Source organism: Monodon monoceros, unplaced genomic scaffold (genome assembly GCF_005190385.1).
Source record: "Monodon monoceros isolate NGI ecotype Baffin Bay Population unplaced genomic scaffold, NGI_Narwhal_1 Super_Scaffold_3, whole genome shotgun sequence".
NCBI classification, from domain to species: Eukaryota; Metazoa; Chordata; class Mammalia; order Artiodactyla; family Monodontidae; genus Monodon; species Monodon monoceros.
In genome coordinates, this window is record NW_021703780.1 from 51,112,573 (window position 1) to 51,136,296 (window position 23,724).

Consider the following 23,724-nt stretch of genomic DNA (forward strand, 5'->3'; position numbering starts at 1 on the left):
CAGAGAGTTCAAGCCCTTGGCTGAAAACAGAGGCAAGAGCCAGGAAACGGTCCTGGAGAGAAACAAACAGGTCCTGTAGGCAGGGCAGCATCATGGTGGGGAGCAAGGACATGCAGTCGCATGCCGGGGGCCCAGCGGGCTCTACTTCCCTGCTGTGTGACTCTCAGCAAGTCACTTAACCTTTCTGTGCCTCATTTTCCTTGTAAAATGATGACAGTAGTATTTACCTTCTAGGACTGCTGTGTGAGGATGAACTTGGTTAAAAACTGTAGAGCACTTAGCCCTGGGCTTGGGTATAGTAAGTGCTCACGAAGGGCTGTCCTTTGTGGAGCATCAAGTCAAGGAGGGCCAGTGTGACAGAAAGGAAATCCACATGTGAAACAAGAGACCGGGTGGCAGCTAGGCATTTTGCAGGGCAGCCCCCCACGACAGTGCACCCTCCTGGTCAGTGCCAGTGGTGCCAAGGTTGAGAGACCCTGAGTCCAGTGAAGCCACAGCTGATTAAAAGGAAAGGGTACATCTATATATGTGCCGTTAGAGAGCTCCAAGACGGGTCATAAGGTGCTTTTTACAACTTGACATGTGATCTTTGTAATACAAGAAAGCAAAATAAGTGGATTTTAATAACCAATGAATAATCCTGTGGCACGTGGCTGTTCATGAGATTGCACGGGGCCATTTCCTGGTCCCTAGAGGGGGCTTCACCAGCAGACAGGTGTGTCTCCCCGTGCCCCAGGGCAGAGCTCAGCTGGAACACTGCAGAGTCTCCTGCCTGCCTGCCTGCTGCCAAGCAGAGTCACTAGGGGCCTGCTTGAATCTACAAATGCAGTTTCCCATCCCTGCATCATCGTCCACATCTCTGACTTTTTGAACAAGCTTGGCTTTCATCTCCTGGGCTTTTCCAGAAAAGCCTCTTAGAGTTGGTCTGAGGCCTTTTGATGTTGCCTTTTATCAGTTACTTTCTCTCCTCCTGCCTGTCTCTCTCACTGAGACGTTATCCCAAGGTCAGAATAAAAACCCTGCGAGCGGGTGGGGTGGGTGACCTGCTGGCATCCAGCCCCGGGCTCTCAAACAAAGGTGCCTGGTGCCATCTGCAGCCAGACACAGGCACACTCAGTGCCCCAGACGTGGCAGGGCATTGGGGGGCAGGCCTGCCGAGGGAATGTCCCTGGGCACAGGCAGCCGGGACCCTGAGACCACCAGAGGTCATCTCCTGAGCACTGCCTCTGGAGGCTTCTCCAGAACTTGTCCATCTTAGACTTCAAAATTCCATTTCCTCCTTGAGGGAGACCCACCCAGGCCTGGGCCTGCTGCCTAGCACCTGGCCGTGGACTTAGGGACCAGCCTGTTTTAGTTCCAAAATTCTCAGGGGTCGATCGTCTCTTTCAGGTAACGTTCAGTGTGCTTCGTCTCCTGTGAAATTGAAACACACTGCTGCTTTCACAAAAATTGATCTCCTCCTTTCACAAAAATTATCTCTTCTTTCTGGTAAGAATTCTGATAGCATGGAGTCAGAAAGGACACAGTTTGAGGGAGAGGAAGTGGTTTCTAGTCTGAGGGAAAGCCAGTGTCTGTAGACAGCGCCACGGGGCGTCTGAGGCCCGGCTTTGAGTTGAGGGTTCTTGCAACATGACTTTTAAACCCCTGGACATTTATGTTAGATACCTTATTTTCAACTTTCATGACAGTTCATTATAAAAGAACAGACCTGGGGCTTCCCTGATGGTCCAGTTGTTAAGACTGTTCACTTCCACTGCAGGGGGCATGGGTTTGATCCCTGGTCGGGGCACGGGGCACTAAGCTCCTACAGTGAGGCCAAAAAAGATAATAATAATAATAAATTAAAAAAGAACAGACCTTTATGAGAGGAGCTAGGAAGCACCCAGAGAAACAATTGAGTCCTTTTAGGTGGTATCACATTGACGTTACTCTAAACAGAGCCAGAACTTCCTTGGTGGTCCAGTGGGTAAGACTCCATGCTCCCAAATGCAGGGGGCTCGGCTTCAATCCCGCATGCATGCTGCAACTAAGAAATCTGCATGCCGCAACTAAAAGGTCCCACATGCCGCAACGAGGATCCCGAGTGCCTCAACGAAGACCCAGCACAGCCAAAAACTAATAATAAATTTTTAAGAAAAAATAAATGAATAAACAGAACCGTATGTGTCTTCCAAAAGCCTCCCAGCCTTCTTCACTTCAGTTTCTCTGAATTCAGACTTTTCTCACTGAGAACAAGAAAAGGTCCTAATAGATAAACAACAGTGTCCTACTGTACAGCACAGGGAACTATATTCAATGTCTTGTAATATTGAATAATAGAAAAAGAATCTGAAAAAGAACATATATGTATAACTGATATATATATATGTACACACACATATATACACACACACACACACACACACACACAACTGAATTATTTTGCTGTACACCTGAAACTAACACAACATTGTAAATCAACTCTACTTCAAATTTTTAAAAAGGGTGGGGGAAGAAGAGGTCATGAGAGGGCTGGTTGCAGGGGGCGGAGCAGTCGCCCACATCCCAGGCCTTTTCTCTCCATTGTCTGTTCTTTCTTCTGCTTCACCTTCCTGGCTGACCCCTAAGTATTGATCTAGAGGATTCAGGGCACTTGCAGAGGTTACCCACTGGCCCTGGAGGAGTTCTTGGAAAGTTTAGAGTCAATCAAGTCTCTCTTTTTTTCTTAAGTGCACTAGCTAAGATGCTGGCTAGCTAAAGTAGTAATAAATGACTGCTTCGGCAAAAAGGACACTTTTGGTAATGTACACAAGTACACACCATCCGCTGTCTAAACGAGATTGTCCAAAATTGGGCTCTGCTGGAGAAGAGCACGTGGTAGGCGGCCTGAGACCCAGGGGTCAGAATTCAGGAAGTCTTATTTAACAGTCAGATTTCCCAGAGAGGTCTGAGACAGTTTGGGGTAGAGCAATAATGTACTTCCTGCTGCACGGCGCTCAGCCCCGGGGCTCAGAGGGGAGGACCTGCCCGGGCCCCTTTCGTTGGTTGGGGAAATTCCCACCCATGTGTCTGCAGACTTTGTCACAGATGAAGACTTATAAAAATTATTCTAGTCTTTGAATTAGGTGCAAAACAGCTTCTCCACCTAGAAATCCACTGCATAATCCTGGGTTATTTGCATTTTAAGGCAGGCCTTGAATTAAAATGCCCCAGTGTGTGTGAGAGGGTCAGTGAAAGGCTGGGGAGACCCCCCAGACTCCCCAGAGAGACGAGGCCTGGAAATGGGGGCTTATAGGGCAGCAGAGCTCTGACCTCCTGAGTGAAGCAAAGCCTCCCTTTGAGGCTTTAAAACAACCTCAAGGTGTGAATCATTGTATCACTGTGGCGGGCTGGCTGGAGAGGAACTGAGAAAATGAAAATCCTCACGCTGCTCATTAGCAAAGGGAAATACGCAAATGTTGAGGGTCCCTGTGTGTCAGGGCCACACTCTTCTGCTTTGACCTGTTAAGCAGAACACTCTTCACGCCCACTTTAGGCTTAAGCTGAGTGTTCTTCGCGAGCTGGTGTCCCTGTACCCGAGGACCTTGGTAGAATGCTAGCAATGAGGGGCTTTGGAAAATAGAGTTTTTAGCGTTAGCCTCTTTAACCAGCGTTAGATCCATTTCGTGATCTAATTCTCATTGTAGACTCAATTTTCTACAGCGGGGTTTCTCCACAGTAGGACAGTAGTTTGAAGGCTACACTTGAGGCCAGATAGTTCTGTATTACGGGGCCTGTCCTGTGCATTGTGGAGGGTGGGTAGCATCCCCCCTGCAACTGTGACAACCAGGAGTGTCTCCAGACATTGCCAAATGTCCCATAGGACACGAAATCACACCCTTGGAGAATCACTGTTCTGTAGGAAAGAGGCAGTGTGAAATATTTAACCTTTGTCCTAAATTAGTTGTGCTTTTAAAATAGACCCTGAGACTTTACATACGTTTAACACCTGTGTATTATTGGTTTATCCCCTGTGTGGGGTGAACAAGACTTTGTTCTCTGTGAGTGGCCTTCCCAGAAACTCAGAACCTTCTCTCCCCTCTTCCAGTCTGCCCTTCCATGGTATTCTTATGTTGCTAATAATTGACCTGATCGTTCATTCATTAGTACTAGGTCATTAGTTTATTTATTCTGCACACTCATTCATTCATGTAACAATATACTTAGCAAGCTCTCACCGCAGGCCCAGCGGGGAGCAAGCACCACCTTGTAGCCAGGATTCCCACACATTTGATGGCACATCTGCCTTCCTCAGGTCGTTTGTGGTGAGGGCTCATAGTTTTTGGAAGGCAAAGCTGCATCTGACTTGGAGGAACACGATCCCTGGAATCAGATAGACTAAGGTTCAAATCGTGCCTCCGCAGCTTACAGTGGACGTAGCCTTAAGCTAATTATGGAGGCTTGTGTGCCTCCATTTCCCCTTATGAGCATGGGGGTGATCTTGTTGACCTGGCAGAGTTGTGGGGAGTCTCAAGGAGATCATGTACATCAAGCATCAGTAAGTGGTAACGACGAGGAAAATCGTAAATTTTCTATGGCAGGACAAACAAACAGAAAAAAACAAAAATAGCAACAACAAATGACGTGCCCCCTTTGTGGTAGGCCTTACCCCATGGGCAGTGTGCATCTGCATTACACATTAACCAGACCTCCTCAAAGCAGGAGGATGAGATCAACCTTTGAGAAAAAGCTGGCCCCTTGCTTCACATGCCAGCATTGTAATTCTATGATTAATATATTTCTTTTTCATCTTCTATAAGGGGTTGCATTAACTAAAAAGTTTGTCTCTACATGCATAATTGAAAAAAAAACAAACACTTGAGGAACTGTGTACACAATGCTAACCTGTCAATATGATACATAATTTCTTTGTCTCAAAAATATATAAAACTGTGGGACTTCCCTGGTGGCACAGTGGTTAAGAATCCGCCTGCCAATGCAGGGGACACAGGTTCGAGCCCTGGTCCGGGAAGATCCCACATGCTGTGGAGCAACTAAGCCCGTGCGCCACAACTACTGAGCCTGCACGCCTAGAGCCCATGCTCCGCGACAAGAGAAGCCACCGCAGTGAGAAGCCCACGCACTGCAACGAAGAGTAGCCCCCGCTCGCCACAACTAGAGAAAGCCCATGGGCAGCAACAAAGACCCAATGCAGCCAAAAAGAAATAAATAAATTTATTAAAAATATATATAAAACTGCATTTCTAACGCCTGATCAATGGAGCAGTTCTCAGAGCTTCTGATAATTTGTTTCCCAGGTTATAGTACTCAGTTTGGCTCGAATACAATTCTCTTTTCTTTCTTCTTAGCTTGCTGGTTATTTGATTTTTCGTTGACAGTAACTTACTGTCTGCCAGCTGGTAGGTTATACGTATGAACTGACATCTTGGTGGGTCAAAAACAGTCAAATATTGGCAAGTTCCTTCAGTTCAACCTAACATGGAAACCTGGGGTTCAATATCACGCTGACTCGGTGGAGGTCCAGCAGATAAGGGAGGTGGTCCTGCCTGGTTATTTCCAGAATTCCTGCCCTCTCTCTGAGGATGCATCCTGCCAGCACATGGACCTCAGAGAACAGAGAGAACAGACCACTCCCTGCCGTCCTTGGCGTTCACAATGGCTTGTGTTTCAAAAGCTTGTACTGTGGGAAATTACACTGTTCCAGCCAGTTTGTGATGGGGTAACCTGGATTGTGGCAGCTCCTCGGTCCCCTGTGGTTGTCTGTGTTTCTGTTGTGTTGTTGTTCGTTCCCTGGGTTGTCTGTGTTTCTGTTGTGTTGTTGTTCGTTCCCTGGGTGCCCATCTTGGGTGGGCATTTCTCTGATATCTCTGTGTTCACGTCCCAGGTCTCGCTGCTGATTGCCTTCATCTGCGTGAGGAACTCTCTGTGGACCAGCTACAGTGCCTACAGCTACTTTGAAGTGGTCACCATTTGCAACTTGATCATGATTCTCGCCTTTTACCTGGTCCACCTCTTCCGCCTGTACCGCGTGCTCACCTGTATCAGCTGGCCCCTGTCGGTAAGGGAGTGGCCGGGCCTGCTCTCGGCTTGCACGAGTCAGGATGCAGGCTGGGCACTGAGACCTGACGGAGTCCTTCTTGTCTGCCTACCCCGCCTCCTGCACCATCCTTGGCTGCTTCAGCTCTGAATTTCCCACTGTTGGGTGCACGTCTATGCCTCATGTCCCACTGGTTTCTAAAACTCACCACTGGTTTCTAAAACTCACCTTCCAGCTACAAGAAGGCTGTGCCTCTCACCTCAGTGCTTGTTTTCTCAAGTGACAGAAAATGGGCTGTGTGTGTGTGTGACTTGGAGGAGGAACATAGAAGGAAGAAGCTGATAGGGGTAATGGGTATTTACACTGTGTGAGTAGTGATAAGATTTGTCAGCTAAAGTGGACTGGCAGAGTCTGAGGAAACATGTCAGAAGTTGCTAGGGTTTTTTCTTCCCACTATGTTCTTTTTAAAAACAGCTTTATTGATATATAGTTCACATGTCATACAATTACCCATTGAAGTGTACAATTCAATGAATTTTAGTGTATTCCCAGACTTGTGTAACCATTACCTCAGTTATTTTTAGAATGTTTTCATCACCTCAAAAAGAAACTCTGTACCCTTTAGCTGTTACCTCCTATCCCTCATCACCTCCAGCCCTGAGCAACTACTAATTGGCTTCCTGCCTCTGTAACTTTTCCTATTCTGGACATATCATGTAAATGGACTCATATATTTGGTCTTCTGTGACTAGCTTCTTTCATTTAGCAGAGGGTTTTCATGGTTGATCTATGTTGTAGCATATATCAGTACTTCATTTCTTTTTATAGCTAATATTCCATGGAAAGGATATACCACATTTTGTTTATTCATTCATCATTGATGGACATGTGGCAATTATGAATTTCCACCTTTTGTCAATTATGAATCATGTTGCTATGAACATTTTGTGTACAAATTTTGTGTGTGGACATATTTTCATTTTGCTTGGGAATATACCTAAGAGTGGAATTGCTGGGTCACATGGTAACTATGTTTAATTGTTTGAGGAACTGCCAGACTGTTTTCCAAAGTGGATGTACCACTTTACATTCCTAGCAGCGGTGTATAAAGGTTCGAATTTTTCCACATCCTTGTCAACACTTGTTATTTCTGACTGAGATTTTATTGCAGTGAGTGTGAAGTTACAGCTTGTGGTTTTGATTTGCATTTCTCTGATGACTAACGGTGCTAGTCATCTTTTCATGTGCTTTTTGGCCATTTGTATATTTTCTTTAGAGAAATGTCTTTTCAGATCCTTTGCCAATTTTTTGATTAAGTTGTCTTTTTATTATTGAGTTGTAAGAGTTCTTTGTATATTCTAGTTAAATGTCCTTTATCAGATATTTTCTCCCATAATTTTTTCTTTTTCTTTTCTTTTTGTCTTTACTTTCTTGATAGTATCTGTTAAAGGACAAGTTCTTTACTTGATGAAATCTAATTTATATTTTTCTTTTGTTGTTTATGGTTTTGGTATAATATCTAAAAAGCCATTGCCAATTCAAGATCATGAAGATTCACCTCTGTGTTTTCTTTTAAGCCTTCCATACTTTTAGTTCTTACATTTAGGTGTTTGACCCATTTTGAGTTAATTTTTGCATATAGTATGAAGCAAGGATTCAGCTTCATTCTTTTGCATGTGAATATCCTGTTGTCCCAGTTATCTGTTGGGAAGGCTGTTCTTTCTCCCATTGAGTGGTCTTGGCAGCTTGTTGAAAATTAGTTGGCCATAAATGCATGGATTTATTTCTGGACTCTCAACTCTTTTGCACTGATCTTACTATACTACCTTGATCACTATGGATTTGCAGTAAGTTTTGAAATTAGGAAGTGTGAGTCTTCCCATTTGTCCTCTTTTTTCAGGATTGTTTTGGATTTTTGCCATTCCATATGAACTTTAGAATCAGCTTTTCAGTTTCTACAAAGAAGTCACCTGGGATTCTAATACGAATTGCATTGAATCGGTAGATAAGTTTGGAGAGTATTACCATTTTAACAATATTAAGTCATGATCCATGAACATGGGAGGTTTTCCTATTTATTTAGATCTTTTAAAATTTCTTGGGCTGCCCTGGTGGCGCAGTGGTTGAGAGTCCGCCTGCCGATGCAGGGGAAGCGAGTTCGTGCCCCGGTCCGGGAAGATCCCACATGCCGCGGAGCGGCTGGGCCCGTGAGCCATGGCCGCTGAGCCTGTGCGTCCGGAGCCTGTGCTCCGCAATGGGAGAGGCCGCAACAGTGAGAGGCCCGCGTACCGCAAAAAAAAGGAAAAAAAAAAATTCTTTCAACAATGTTTTGTAGTTTTCAGAGTATGAGGTTTATACTATTTTTGTTTAGTGCGTTCCTAAGTATCTTATCCTTTTTATACTATTTCAACTGTAATTATTAATTTCATTTTTGGAGTGTTCATTGCAAGTGGATAGAAATACAATTGATTTCTGTATATTGATCTTGTAGCCTCAATCTTGTTGAAATCATTTATTAGATCTAATAGATTGTTAGTGGATTCCTTAGGATTTTCAAATCTATCTATAAGAGCATACCATCTGTGAATAGAGACAGTTTTACATTCCTTTCCAATCTAGATGCTTTTTGCTTCATTTTCTTGGCTCATTGCAAGAAATTAGTTGAATGTTGCATTAAAGTGGCAAGAGCAGATATCATTATCTTGTTCCTTATTTTAGGAGGAAAGCACTCATCTTTTATCGTTAAATATGATGTTAGGTGGGGGTTTTGTAGGAGGTTTATCAAATAGAAGAACTTACCTTCTAGTCCTACTTTGTTGTTTCCATCATGAAAGGGTGTTAGAATCTGTCAAATGCTTTTTCTTTGTCTATTGAGATAGTCATGTAGGTTTTCCCCCCAGGATTCTATTAATATGGCATATTACATTGATATTCACATGTGTAACTAACTTTGCATTCCTGGGACAAATTCTGATTGGCTGTGGTGTATAATTCAGTTTATGTGGAGCTGGATTTGGTTTGCTAGGATTTTTGCGTTTGTATTCATAAGATATATTATTGGTCTTTAGTTTTCCTGTGATGTCTTTGGTTTTGTTACTTGGGTAATATTGCCCTCATAGAATGATCTGGGAAGTGTTCCCTCCTCTTGTGTTCTTTAGAAGAGTTTGGGAAGAGTTGGAATTGATTCTTCTCTAAATGTTTGGTAGAATTCTGCAGTGAAGCCACCTGGTCCTGAGCTTTTCTTGTGGGTAGTGTTTTTATTATTAATTCAAATTCTACTTATTATAAATTTTATTCAGATTATTCCTACTTGAGTCATTTTCAGTAGCATGTCTTTCTAGGAATATCTCCATTTCATCTAAGTTATCTAACTTATTGGCATATGATTGATCATAGTATTCTTTTAAAATCCTTTTTATCTCTGTAACACCAGTAGTGATGTCCCCGCTTTTATTTATTTATTTATTTATGGCCATGCCTCTTTGCTTGTGGGACCTTAGTTTCGAGACCAGGGATTGAACCCAGGCCCCAGCAGTGAAAGCACTGAGTCCTAACCACTGGATCACCAGGGGATTCCCATCTGTGTTTCATTTCTGATTCTGGTCATTTGAATGTTTTCTTTTTTTTTCTTGATCAGTCTAGCTAAAGGTTTCTCTATTCTGTTGACCTTTTCAACGAACCAGCTATTGATTTCATTCATTTCCTCTATTTTTCTTCCGTTCTCTGTATCATTCATTTCTGCTCCAATCTTTATTTCCCTCTTTCTTCTTGCTTTAGGTTTAGTTTGCTTTCCTTTTTCCAGTGTCTTAAGGTAAAGGTTAGGTTATTAATTTGAAACCTTTCTTCATGTTTAATATAAGCCTTGACAGCTATAAATTTTTCTCGGGAGCACACCCCACTGTCAGTGGCCCTAAGCCCCAGTTCTCCTCTGATCTGGCGTTTGTGCGGAGGGGAAAGGATGAGGCGAAGCATTCCTTTGTTGTCGAATGATAGAGGCCCCGCCTCATCCAGGGCCTGCAAAGACCCCATTTTATCATGGAGAGTGAATGGGGCAGAAATGGATGCCCCTGTGGACCCAAGGGAAGCAAAGGCAGAGTCAGCCCTTCCTGCAGACCCCTCAGCAGTCTGGCCTGAGGGCACACTTCCAACAGAAAAGAAGAGGGAAGACAAAATGAGGACAGAACTGGCAGGACTTTTGTTCACGGAATGGGGAGACCCTCCAGGCAGCCACCAAAACCAGCACATTGCTAGCGCAGAACTTTCTCTGAGGCAGAAGCAAAGGCACACATCTTTTTAACGGGCTTTGCTTCTCAGAGCTGGAGCTTCATTTAAACTCTCCATCCTTGGAGTTAGAAGCAGCTCATTTGCTTGTTAGTAGCTTTGGCCGGAGGTCAAGGTACCGTGGACAGATTGACCTCAAGAGTGGAGTGGTCCTTACGAGAAGCATCCTTTCTCTTTGTCGCCTCTCTTCCTGCCTGCCTGGCGTCTTTTCTCTCTTGTGTGGCCTCATTCTGGCTGGCCTTCCTTTCTCGTTGCCAGTGAGCTTCGCTGCTCCTGCCGGGGTGTTACAGGGAGAAGAGGAAGTGTCACTCCCTCCCCTCCATTCATCTCTCCTAACACCCAGGTGCCTCTGAGAACCAGGAATGGAGCTCCCTACCCACTGCTCTGCTTTGTTTTTGCCCCCAGGAACTCCTGCACTATTTAATCGGTACCCTGCTTCTCCTAATTGCGTCCATCGTGGCAGCTTCCAAGAGTTACAACCAGAGCCGACTGGTGGCTGGAGCGGTGAGGACATTCTCCGGGAAGCGGCAGGAGTGAATTCCTGTTCCGAATGCTCATTTTCTTCCTCTCAGGGCAGCAAAGGGGTTGTTCTCTGGGGCCTTTCTTTCTCAGAATCAGTCTGGACCTTGATCCACCAGCAGTGGTCTCCAAATAGCCTTAAACTTGGGCCCACGGTGGAGGGTGTCAGAAGGTGGATGGGCAGGGCTGTTACGAACTCAAATGGCCCCAGCGGCCCAGGCCTCTTTCTCTTACAGCCACTCCTTAAATCACGGGGCAAGTAGGTTTTAATTCTCATGTTCACTCTGGTCATTTGCTCATGGCTGTCTCAGCCCCATTCAGGGAAAGGTTCTGAGGCCTTTTTCCAGCCCAGGGGAACATTTTTGTGATCAGCTAGTGATAATCTGCCGTGAGTGCTAGCTTTGCCCTTCCTGACTTTAACAGTATTCAGGCCAGGAAATAACACTCCTGTACCTTTCATAGGTGAAAATTGACCCATCTGCTAACATGAATAGAAGTAGCATGGAAGTGGACAAAACATAGTGCTATGGGAGCTATATATATTTATCACACAGATACACATATGTGTATATACATTATTGTAAAAAGATCTATAGATTGCTGTCATCTGATTTCTGATTTAGCTAATTGTTCACAGTTTGGAAGTCTGTAGGCCAGAACTGATTTGCCTCACTTTTCAAATGAGTTTGAAGAAAAGCTCTCTGTGTGATAGTCACTCACTTCCGCACGGTACCAAAATTCTCTGGACTTTGGTCCAAGAGTGGATGAGTGCCTGGAATTCCACGGAGGGGTGGAGTCTGCATGGGGCAGAAGGTCACCGCGGAGGGGCAGCCAAACCCCTGAGCACTCTTGCCCCCTACGCACCTTCCCCCCCTCCCCAGGCAGTTTCCAAGAAGAGGAATGGTTGCCCCCTGCCCAGCTGCAGGCAGGCTGGCGGAGGGGGGGGACAGAAGAGCTTGGCGCCCGCTGTGTTTCAGGACCACGCGGGGAGATTCCCACTGGGTTTCCTCATTGAGGTGGCACATGACAACGTTAGCCCTGGAATCCCAGTAAACCCCATTTGTCGTACACGATCTCTGTGCCTAGGACCAAGCATGGGCCGGGCAAGGGGCCAGGAGAAATGAAAAGACATGGTCCCTGCTGATGAGAAAGTGGTGATCTAGCTTAGGCCGGGGCACATGAAACAATGAGCACACAAGGCACTGTCATCCAGAGGAGCATTGTGTAGCCCGATAATAAACTGTTCAGTTATGCAGTGTGGACAGTTGGAGACTGGGATGGTGTATAATGTGCTAATTGTGCGGAACAGACAATGAGAGGCCAGGACAGGCTCTAACAGGCTGATTATGTGGTGCAGACACTTGGTACAAAAGGAGGCACGGCAATGGACGGGGTCGGGGGTGGGGTGACGGGCAGCCACGTGTGGAAACCAGCAGCTAGGTTGGATGATCCCGCGCTTGGTCTGGCTGCTCCTGGGCTGGACCTCAGGGAGCTCCCAGCCGTGCACTTGGAGGGCCCGAGGACACCTGGGCAACAGGCAAGCAGAGGTGGACTCTGGGCTCAGATCTCTGGTCTGGCCCTTGCTGGCTCCACATTCCTGGGCTGAAGAGTTGACCTCCTGTCCCTGGTTTCTTGAGCTGAAAAATGGGGGGAGACGTAACAGCCGTGCCCACCTGGCAGAGCTGTGCGGGTTCCTTTAAAGGGCTTAGAACACTGCCTGGTACGAAGTAAGTGCTCAGTCAGGAGAGGCTGCAGGCTTCCAAGTTCCAGGCAGAGACACCTGAGTCCCTGCCTGTTTCTTGCTCCATCATTTAATGCGCCACCGTGAGGCCCTTTCCTTACCACAGATGAGGCAGCTGCTCTGGGCTAGGTGCTCACAGCTGAGCACAGAAAGGAAAGGCACGCTGCCTGAACTTACTTCAGCCTAATGTTACTGAAATACATGCAAACCTAAGACTAGGTATTGGGGCCTCAGCTTCCGGCTCCGACACAGCTGTAAAGGCAGACAGACAGACAGCCTTTATGGGTGAAGTGCACATGATGCTACCACACCAAGAAAATCCACTTGAACGTTAATGTGTTAAAAACCCAAATTAAAAGGTACCGTTCCTCCTTTTTCTGTCTTATTAGCCCAGGGTAATTAAAGTCCGGTGGCTTGGCCCCGGCTCTGTTGTAAACATAAACCCGAGCGTGGGCAGGTAGCTGCCTAGAGAAGAGGCGAGGGGTGGCGACCGGAGGCCTGACTGTGTCCCAGCTGCGGGCCCGGCCAGGGCCCGGGCATCACCTCCACACCTGAGCGAGGACAGGTGGCCGGGTCACTTGAGTCCCTGAGCTCCCTCCCAGCCACAGCTGGTATAGGAAACAGGCCCAGGGATGAGCAGCAGAAGGGGCTGCCCGAGTGACTGCCCTTGGCCTGGGCATCTGCTGCCCCCTTTCTCCCGTGCAGATCTTTGGCTTCCTGGCCACCTTCCTCTGCCTGGCGAGCGTGTGGCTGTCCTACAAGATCTCGTGCGTGACCCAGTCAACAGGTGAGTTCTGGTCTGAAAACATGACCAAGAAGGTTCCCTCTGCTCAGGCACGGGAGGACACAGGCTCTGGAGCTCGGCAGTAGGGAGCCACCCTGCTGCAGAGGACCCTCTGCTCCGTCTCTCTGCGTCTCTGATGGCCAAGCGTTTTCTTTAAATGAGTTTCCTAATGACAAAAATAAAATGTAGTACATTTAGAAAATCGAAATAAGAAAAAGAAATTAAAAAAAATAAAAACCATTATCACAGTACCCAGAAATAGCACCTGCTGGGTGTCTCTCCCTCCTGCATTTCCTGAGTATATATATATAGAGAGAGATGTGCTTGTTTTGTTTGTTTGGCTGCCCCGTGCGGCTGGCAGGATCTTAGTTCCCCGACCAGGGAGCGAAACCATGCTCCCTGCAGTGGAAGCACAGAGTCTTAACCACTGGACCGCCAGGGAAGTCCCAACACATGTGCATTTATTAAAGGATCAGAGTTCATGTATTATTTTGTAACCTTCTCTTCTGCTCCTACCTAGCCTCCTGTCAGGCACTTTCCCCACATCATTAGGTGTCCTTCTCTGGCATCCTTCGTGGCTCCACGGTGTTGCACTGGCTCCATTGCATGTCGGTGCCGTAGTTTACTTGTCTCCTATTTGGGGGCATTATGTTTGTTTTTTTTTTTAAATTCTTTCCTACTAAACAGTGCTGTAATGAATATCCTTGTAAATATATCCCTATACACACACTTAATATATTTTATCTTTAGAATAAATTTCTAGAAATAGAATTGCTGAAAATCAAACCAGCTATTTCGGCTAATTTACTTCTTTCTTTGATCCAGCACTTCCTTTCTTTCTTCTTTTTCTTTGTTTTTTAAAAATACATTTAAAATATCGAAGCACCTTACCTTGCCCAGCAGAGAGGTTGCCAACAGCAGCGCTTCAATCTTAATGGTCCCACTGGCAAAAAGCTAACAGAAGGCTAGGTGAAAGGAGCCAGTCACCAAGGACCACATATTGTAGGATTCCATTTAGGAAAAATGTCCAAAATAGACAAATCCACAGAGACAGAGTAGGGTAGGGGTTGCTTAGGGCTGGCGGGAGGGTATACAGGGGTGACTGCGCATGCCTGTGGTGCTTCTTTTGGAAGTGACGAGAATGTTCTAAAATCGGGGTAGCTGCACAATTCTGTGAATATAGTGCAAACGGCGGAATTGAACACTTTAAATGGGTGAACTGTATGGTATATGACTTATATGTCTGTGAAGCTGTTTAAGAAAAATTGAATGATGAAAAAAGAATGCGAAAAAGTTAATAGGTAATGTCTAAAAGTAATCTATAAGTGTAAGTATACATATACTAGGTAAAATTACGGAGGAAGAGCTAAAACAAACAGCTGAAGAAGTTACAGTACCTCTGAGGAAGGGGCCTGGGGTGGAGAGGAGCAGGGAGAGGAATCATCGTTCCCACGGGAGGTGGTGCGAGCGGGGGTAGGCAGCGCATGCGCAGCCGTCCTGCCGGCCGAGCTCTCCCAACTCTGCCGCTTCCTTCCCCAGATGCCGCCGTCTGATGCCCTAACAGCCCGCCAGCCCTGTAGGAGGCGCTGCAGGACGTGTGACCCACGCTGATGGAGGGGCTTGAGCCGGCGGCCGCAGGAGAGACCGGGGTCTGGGTCCCCGGGCCGGTGGGTGCGGGACGGGCCCTTCCTGCGGCTCCTGAGCGGGTCCAGCCTCTCTCGCCAGCCTTCTTCACTTCCTCAGAGAATATTCCTCCCCGTCCGGGAAAGAAAAGCAGCCTCCAGGGAAATCTGATCTCTCCCTCCTGCTTTAGAGCCGCCTCAGGGACTGATGCGCCCCCTCCCCCCGTTAAGGTGAAGGTGTGGTTTTTGAATACTTTGCCGAACCCTTCCCCTCTCCCCAGACCTCGAAGGGGCGCTGCCTTAAATCCTCTTATGAAAACACAGCCACCTCCTAATTTATCTCGCTTGGAAATCTGGTCTTGAAGGTACCCTCTTTCTTAAAGTGAGGCTTACGGGAGCGCCATGCGGTCAGCCTGTCCCCAAATAGGAGATCTTGGCTCCTTTCTTGTTGTTACCATTGTGTACTTGTTTGTGTGTTTTTAAATAAAATGTTGACTTGGCCAATTGCAGAAGGATTTCTTATTAAGTTAGAAGAAGGCTGTGGAGTGAGCGCTACCTGGAGGCCCACTGGAGGTAAGAGGAGCGGAGGGTGCAGATGGTCCTGGCCTCTCAAGATTTGAGTATTTTCTTTCTTTTTTATAAATTATTTATTCAATTTTGGCTGTGTTGGGTCTTCGTTGCTGGGCGCAGGCTTCCTCTAGTTGCGGAGAGCGGGGGCTACTCTTCCATGCGATGCGCGGGCTTCTCATTGCGGTGGCTTCTCTTGTTGCGGAGCACGGGCTCTAGGCCCGCGGGCTTCGGTAGTTGTGGCGCACGGGCTTAATTGCTCCGTGGCATGTGGGATCTTCCCGGACCAGGGGTCGAACCCGTGTCCCCTGCATTGGCACGCGGATTCTTAACCACTGCGCCACCAGGGAAGTCCTTGTGTATTTTCAAAGTAAATTGATATAAAGGGTGGAAGCCAGTACTGTTTACACAAGACTCAAAAGCAACACAGGCAGCCTTTAAAAAGAGGGCAGTTCTGACACATGCTACCCCATGGATGAACCTTGAAGATATTGTGTTAAGTGAAATAAGCCAGACACAAAAGGACAAATATTGTATGATTTTAGTTACATGAGGTGCATAGCGTAGGCAGAATTTAGAGACAGGAGGTAAAATGGTGGTTGGTTGCCAGGGTCTGGAGGGAGGGGCCCTGGTGTGAATGTTTAATGCGTACAGTTTCCATTTGGGAAGATGAAAACATTCTGGTTGGGACTTCCATGGTGGTCCAGTGGTTAGGACTCCATGCTTCCACTTCAGGGGATACAGGTTTGATCCCTGGTCGGGGAACTAAGATCCCACATGCCGAGAAGCCAAAAAAAAAAAAAAAAAGCATTCTGGAGATGGACGGTGGTGATGGCCGCACAATAATCTAAATGTAATTAATGCCACTGCGCTGTGTTAACTAAAATTTGTTAAAACGGTTAACTTTTATGTTACGTATATTTTACCACAATTTTTTCTTTTTTTAAAGCAATGCAGGACCTTCTGTCTAAGGCACCTAAGTAGCTGCAAAGCTACTTGGGAAATGGAGGAAGGCAGAGGTCCAATTACGCACACCCCACAGCAGGCACCACAGTCCAGCAGAGGCCAGCGCCGTGTTCTAACAGCTAAGCGTCGCAGGTCTAAAGGATACAGGCTGCAGGACGTGTGTGTCTTCTCTACACCAGGTGCTCTCTGGGGCTGCTCACCCAGGGGGAGTGCCCAGGCGTAAGCCAAACTCTGTCGCAGCATGGGGAGGTGACCCACTGAGCAGACAGCTGGGCAGGACCAAGCCAAGGTGTGACAGGAGGGAAGACTGGACCCATGGGGGAAGGATGGGAGTCAGGTACCTGCCCCAAGGACCAAGAGCCAGGCTTGGCTCATTGTGGCCACCGTAGGCCCGGGATAGGGTGTTGGCACCTGGGGCACTAGGGACACTGGGAGATGAGACCAGAGTGGGTCTGCCCACATCATCTCCCACGAGCGGGCAGCTCCTGGCCAGCAGAGACCTGGTGCCCTTTGTCTGGCAGGCCTCTGCACAGGCGTTTTCTCAGTACCCACAAGAAAGACTGCTGCTCAGAGAGGCTCTGGAAAACAGCTTAGCTGTGCTTCTCTCTGCAGGAGGTGGCGTGCAGCCATAGTACTGCCTCTTTCTCTGAGGGCCCCGCTAGGAAGCACATCTATCCTGAAGGTCAGGCCATGGAGTAGGGAGACCCAAGGAGACAGCCGAGGGGAAGTGAGGTTAGGGCTAGAGCTGGGATTTGAGTCCAGGTCCTCTGGGGGGGCAGGCCGGGCGGGGCCAGAGCCAGCCTGTGCCAGCTGATTTCCTCCACAGGCGGGTAGCCCTGGTGTCTGCAGGAGGCCCAGAGAAGGAGACAAGTGTGTTCTTTTTTTTTTTTTTAATAAATTTATTTATTTTTGGTTGTGTTGGGTCTTTGTTTCTGTGCAAGGGCTTTCTCTAGTTGCGGCGAGCGGGGGCCACTCTTCATCGCGGTGCGCGGGCCTCTCACTATCGTGGCCTCTCTTGTTGCAGAGCACAGGCTCCAGACGCGCAGGCTCAGTAGTTGTGGCTCACGGGCCCAGTTGCTCCATGGCATGTGGGATCTTCCCAGACCAGGGCTCGAACCCGTGTCCCCTGCATTGGCAGGCGGATTCTCAACCACTGCGCCACCAGGGAAGCCCCACAAGTGTGTTCTTGATGGAGGCCCTGGCCTGACACAGCCCTTGTGCTGCAGTGGGCCTGGCAGCTTCTCTTCCAGACATGGTGACCTGCTCGGCCCTCAGCCTGGGCCTCCAGCCAGGATGCTCAGGTGACCCAGAGCTGTCCCACTCCCTGTGCCACCACCTCCCAGGCCTCTTCCTTAGCAAGGATAGCTAACTTCTGTTGCCATGGAAACACCGCAGACCTTGGGGCCCCTTCTCAGCCCCATCTTTTCCCCACTGTAGTGGTTTCTGAACTGCAGCCTGTAAACTCTCACAGGTGCTCCGAGGAGCTCACAGATGTCGATTTTATGTGCAAAGTAATGTTAACATCTTAAAACGCACACTCTTCTGTTATCAGTGGCGAACACTGAACGGTGGGAACCCCTGGGCCGGCCGTGCTCCAGCACAGGCTTCCTGGCCTCATGCAGCCCTTGGGGAAGGCTGGCCTTGCACCTGGGCTGGTCCAGGGAGACACCAGGAGTGGGAGGTGAGTGGCTGAGAACCTTCCACGACGTCCTGGGCGAGCCAGGCTTCCTCCAACTCCTGCCACCAGCACCAAGCAGTGGAATGAATGGAAAATGAGGCTACAGCCCCAGTTAGCTCCTTCCTCCAAATCATACGCTTTTCAAATTAATCCCATTACTCTTCTAGACTCACTTCATAATAAGTCAGTGTTATAAATGTAAATGAGTAATTTATATGAATACTATATTTTCTGTTTTATATAATGGAATTTCATGGGGGATTTTGATTGAGAAAGGGGATTTCTCTGCTTTAAAAAAGAAAAAAAAGTCAGGCACCCCCTACACTGAAGGGAGCTGCCAGGCTGCCCACGGGGCACCAGACAAATGGACACAGCAACCGGCCCAGGTTGGAGGGGGCAGACACCGGGAGAAACTTCCTCAGGAGACCGCGGTGAGAATATCTGGTGCCTCTGGACCTTGTAAGGAGACTTGAGGCCACTGGTGGCTTGTTGAGGATTTACTGTAATTTTCTGTATAGATAAGTAATTATGCCAAAAAAAGACCATGATTAATATATAAAATTGTGCAAAAGAGGAAATGCTATGGTATGAAGCGCGCAGGGCCCAGTTCTGAAGAGTGATAGCCGCCAGGAAAATGGGCACTCTGACTATTGATCTGACCAAAACTGTAAAAAGGAAAAAGAAACCCTCATGCCCCAAGTGACTGAGCGAAGTGGAAATCTGGATTTTTAGGCCAAACAAAACTCGCGTGGGGCTGGCTGCGGCCTGCGGGCTCCAGGTTTACTACCCCGCCCCGGGGGCGGCGGTGCTGGGGCGGGTGGGCGCGGGGGGCGGGGCGGGGGGGAGACGCAGGAAGTCAGCTGCTCCCTCCAGACCAATGGGCCGGGGCGGGTTCTCCCCGAGGAGCGGGAGCGGGGTCCCCAGCCCGAGGAGCGCTGCCTGGCGCCGCCGCGGCTCCCCGGGGGCTCGGCCTGCCTTTCAACGGGAAACTCACCGGGCCCGCAGGTGGCCGCCCGCGCCCGCAGCGCCGCCTTTTGGTGGCCGCGGGGAGCCCAGTTCGTCCGACTCCAGGGTTCGGGAACAGAAGGACAACTTGCACGTTTTATTTGGACTTCAGGCGCTCAGATGAATCATAATCCTCTCGTTCGTGACCGCAGCCTCCATTTAACTGTAACTACACGCTTCCCATTACCCCGCCCTGGTCCTCTTCTCTTCCGAATCTACCATCCACCACACCTTTGCTTTTCTTATTACATAATTCTAGCGTCGCTTGATGTATTGCCTAAAAAGTGCAGCTAAGTACGGCAGTTATTTATTAAACCCCAAGCTGTATGTCATTCTTACGCGGTGTTGCTGTAACAGACACCGCCTTTTAGGAAGCACTGGACATCCTCTTGCCCCCCCCCCCGCCCCATCTCTTAATCCCCCCGGCACCAAGTGCCTGCCCTGCAAGGGCTGTGACCAGTTTCACTCCAGCGCAACCACGGAGCTGGGCTGCACGCTTCACTGACAGGTCTTGACTGTCACACCAGAGCTCTACTGTGGACGCCGCCAGGGGTGTCCAGCCCGCAGGTGCAGGAGTTCCTGCCCCGTGGGGTGATGCTGGCTAATGGGACATAGGAGTCAGTGGATACATTTGTCTTGCTTCTCTCCCGGGACAGACTGTCCTGAGGCAGGTTTTATACAGTGTCTCCAAGGACAGTCCCGTGGGACCATGGAAATGATCACACAGGGTGGTCCACTCGGCAGCGCATCCTCCTACTGGCTGGTTCTCTCTCCTTCCCGGCTTCACTGCCCACGTAGATGGTTCATCTGGATCTGTGGTTACAAGCCGACAATATGCGGCGGCTGCACCAGCAGCCTTACTCAGGGGCAGCCTCAGAAGGCGGTAGTGGAGATTGGCGGCCCCAGTGGCCAGAGCTCTGAGCGTCTGACTCATCCAAGGAAAGAAAATACACAGCCTCAAGGGGGCAGTGAACGGCCAGGGACCCCAAGAAGTGGGTGGACAGAAAGCCACTAAGATTCTCAGATGATCGAGTCGTTTGAACAAGAGGTGAGTCACCTACCAAATAAAAATCCTGGGTAATGAGGCCACTGAATGCCAGGAAGAAGGCAGCCCAGGAAAACTCCTGCACAGATGCATCTATTTTACGACTAAAAGCCAAGTCAGGTGATTGACAGCCTTAAAGGGGCGGGCGGAGCGAACCAGCAGAGGCAGAAACCTGGAGCGAGTCCACGGCTCCTGTGCAGCAAAGAACTACTCAGCGTGAGCTGATACCACTCAGGCCGGATAAACTACAGCCACGAGACAAGCAGGGACAAGACTCAGGTATAGGATCGGGTGGCGGGATTCATCCCCACCCAAGGGGAAGCCCTACATATTCCTAAACTCTATTATAGATACTGCCTGTAGTTTCGTGGGGTTTTGGTTGGTTGGTTTGGGTTTGGACTGTGCTTGCTGCTCTTTTGTAAGAACCTGCTCACGGGATCCGTTCATTGCATCCACTGTTGGTGGCTCATGTAAGGGGGTCAGAGGCAGAGCCGAGGACTGGGTTTCCCCATAAAGCTCGCCGAGCATTTGAAACAGTGCCTTTTCCTGGGGGAAGAAAAGGTACAAGGTCTTTTCACCCAAGGTTTCGGAAGGCCAGGGGTGCTTCGCATAGCTTCCAAGCTTCCTTAGAAGTTGCACCCCGCTGTCTGGCCGATGGAAGCTGGGAGTTTTACTGTGGACTCTGGGCGCTTAAATAAGAAGGTGGCCAATTTCATTTCCACGGTGCCCGACGTCTCCAAAGTGGATGGAGGTGCTGCTGCCATCATACCTGGCCCTTAGTTTGCAGCCTGGGGTACTGCTAACACTTTATTTTTTAAATGGGGGCGTGGGGGGGTGAGTGACAGATGGAATCAGTTTGCCTTCACCTGGCACAGCACACAGCACACTTATTGCCCTGAATTCTCCAGTGAGAGAGCATCAGTGGTTTGGACACACCTGGTATCATGTGAACTGTTGGTGGGTATGCAGGCATTGTAATGGCTCCACAGAGAAAACTACTTTGCTGCATCACCCAAGCACAGCTGATGAAAGACAGATGGGCCTCTCAATGAGGACAAAATCCAAGTGACCTGCCTTCCAACTAACCATCTTGGGAGCTGCGTCACAGCCAAAGAGACATTTCACAATCAATTAAGGACAAACTTCGTCGTAGCCACTGCTTACCAAAAAAGGGGCCCCACTCCCAAACTGGCCACTTTGCATATTGGCTGTTGGAGACAGTAGTACATCCCAAACCTGGAAATATTCCCACAGCCTCCACCCCAAGTCATCAGACATGTGGCCACCTTTGAATGAGGGCCCCAAATAACCAACAATCTTGGAAGCCGTTTGGGCAGCAATGAAAGACGCCTTACCCTAGCACCTCTGTCTCCTTCAGACCTAGAGGAAGTACAGGTGTCTGTGACAAACCGCACAGCTGAAGGGGGCCTTTGGTAATGCCCACTCCTCCAGTTCTCCTGGGACTCTGAGCTTTTGAACTTGAGAATTTTCTCCTACCGCTGAGAAGTGACTGTGAGAATGACTGAGCTCTAATCAAAACAGCCTCCAACTTGACATCCTGCAATTCTGAACTAAATTCCATAAGTAGGAAAGTTCTATCCTGAAAATATCATGGATCTTCCAATTAAGGCCAGCCCCTAAGCCTTGAACTAACTTTACAAACAGGTGTCTTCCCTACTGGGCTGCTGGTTTCATGAAGGCCAGCTGCCAAGAATCAGTGACAAAGGAGCCCACCGACCTCCAAGGTGAGCAGGTCCTCTATGATGCTAGAGCCTTTCAGTGAGAGCAAACGGCCGATGGCTCACAGCAATGGATGCCCCTTGTGATGAGCTGAACTTAAGGTGGGACTTCTAGCCAGAGTGCACCCCCCCAGGACTTAATGAACAATATCTGTATATAAGCTCATGGGCTGTCACTAATGGCCTAGCTGTAATGGTCAGGTCTTTGGGCCACCCAGGACTGGACTTGTAAAGACATACCACATATTGGGTGCATCCCCCTTGGAAACATAACTAATTACAGACTCAATATTTACATTATATGTATGTTTAGATGAAGCAACCACATCTAGAGAAAAGTGTTGAGTCAAACATACGTGGAAAAAGCCAACATGCGTGGCCATCACCTCTGCCACAGACCAGTGGACCGTGCTCAGGCCCACCATGGGCAAGCAGCCACCATAAAGCTTGAGATGCCCAGTGAGAAATCATGCAAGCAACTCTTCACTGCAAAGACTTGTATTATTTGCCAACTATACCAGAGTCCTCAGTGATGACTTCCCCAGGGCCAGCTGGTCTGTCTCCACCTATTTACCACTTGCACAAGGTGATTACCACCTCTGTCTGCCTGAGCTCCTAGGTACTCAAGGACTCTTGCACCTGCTTTGACCTCAACAGATGACTGGGTGGATGTTTCATTTCATTCAAATCTATGTAGACAAACTTGGACACTTTGTCCCAGGTATTCTATGGCCACCCTCCTCCGCCCACTGTCTACTTACATTGGAAAATGGCAACTCCTGAGTCCAGAAAGGAGGATGATGTGGCTCATCCCTGGCGGGGGATGACAGATCTCAACTGATCAGGTGTGAACATGTCTGACCCCAGAAATACACGGAGGTCAAGGGGACATGAGTAACTTTTTTTTTGCCCCCTTTTACAAGTATGGACCAACAGTTTCAAATGTCCTTCCCCTAATCTTCTAGTTCTCGTGATGTTGAATATGTCACCCTCATCTAACCCGGCTGCAGGGCCCCAGGGCCAGGGGTGGATTAAGACAAATTTGGATGGCCCTGGAGGTTCATTTCCTCCCTCATTTTGGTAGCTTATTGGAGAGATGACTCTAAAGGTCTGAGTTAGCCCAATGGAAAAACATACTGATTCCAGCCTTTGAGTTTTTGTTTTTGTTTTTTTTTAATTTTTATTGGGGTATAGTTGTTTTTCAATGTTGTGTTAGTTTCTGCTGTGCAGCAAAGTGAATCAGTTATACATTTACATATATCCACTCTCTTTTAGATTTCCTTCCCATTTAGGTCACCACAGAGCACTGAGTTACCTGTGCTATACAGTAGTTTCTTATTAGTTATCTATTTTATACATAGTAGTGTATATATGTCAAGCCCAATCTCCCAGTTCATCCCACCTCCCCTTCCCCACTTGGTAACCATAAGTTTGTTTTCTACATCTGTGATTCTTTCTGCTTTGCAAATAAGTTCATTTGTACCATTTTTCTAGATTCCACATATAAGTGATATTATACGATGTTTGTCTTTCTCTTTCTGACTCACTTTGTATGACAATCTCTAGGTCCATCCATGTCACTGCAAATGGCATTATTTTGTTCTTTTTTATGGCTGAGTAATATTCCATTGTATATACCACACCTTCTTCATCCATTCCTCTGTCAATGAACATTTAGGTTGCTTCCATGTCCTGGCTATTGTAAACAGCTGCTATGAACATAGGGGTGCATGAACATAGGGGTGCATGAACATAGGGGTG

General features: G+C 48.0%; 1 protein-coding gene across 2 annotated transcripts in view; it reads left to right on the forward strand.

Annotated features, from left to right (window-relative positions):
* The window catches only part of CMTM7 (CKLF like MARVEL transmembrane domain containing 7), a 43,222-nt gene extending 26,885 nt beyond the window's left edge, over positions 1–16,337 (forward strand). The window contains exons 2-5 of one of the 2 annotated variants that reach the window (XM_029243025.1): positions 5,864–6,037; positions 10,703–10,801; positions 13,263–13,344; positions 14,881–16,337. In XM_029243025.1, the coding sequence (XP_029098858.1) occupies positions 5,864–6,037; positions 10,703–10,801; positions 13,263–13,344; positions 14,881–14,894 (369 nt within the window). In that variant the 3' untranslated portion in view covers positions 14,895–16,337. Of the gene's footprint in view, positions 1–5,863; positions 6,038–10,702; positions 10,802–13,262; positions 13,345–14,687; positions 14,859–14,880 lie in introns of those variants that run through there. The other variant, XM_029243026.1, reaches the window with a different exon arrangement.
* The last annotated feature ends 7,387 nt before the right edge of the window (positions 16,338–23,724 follow it).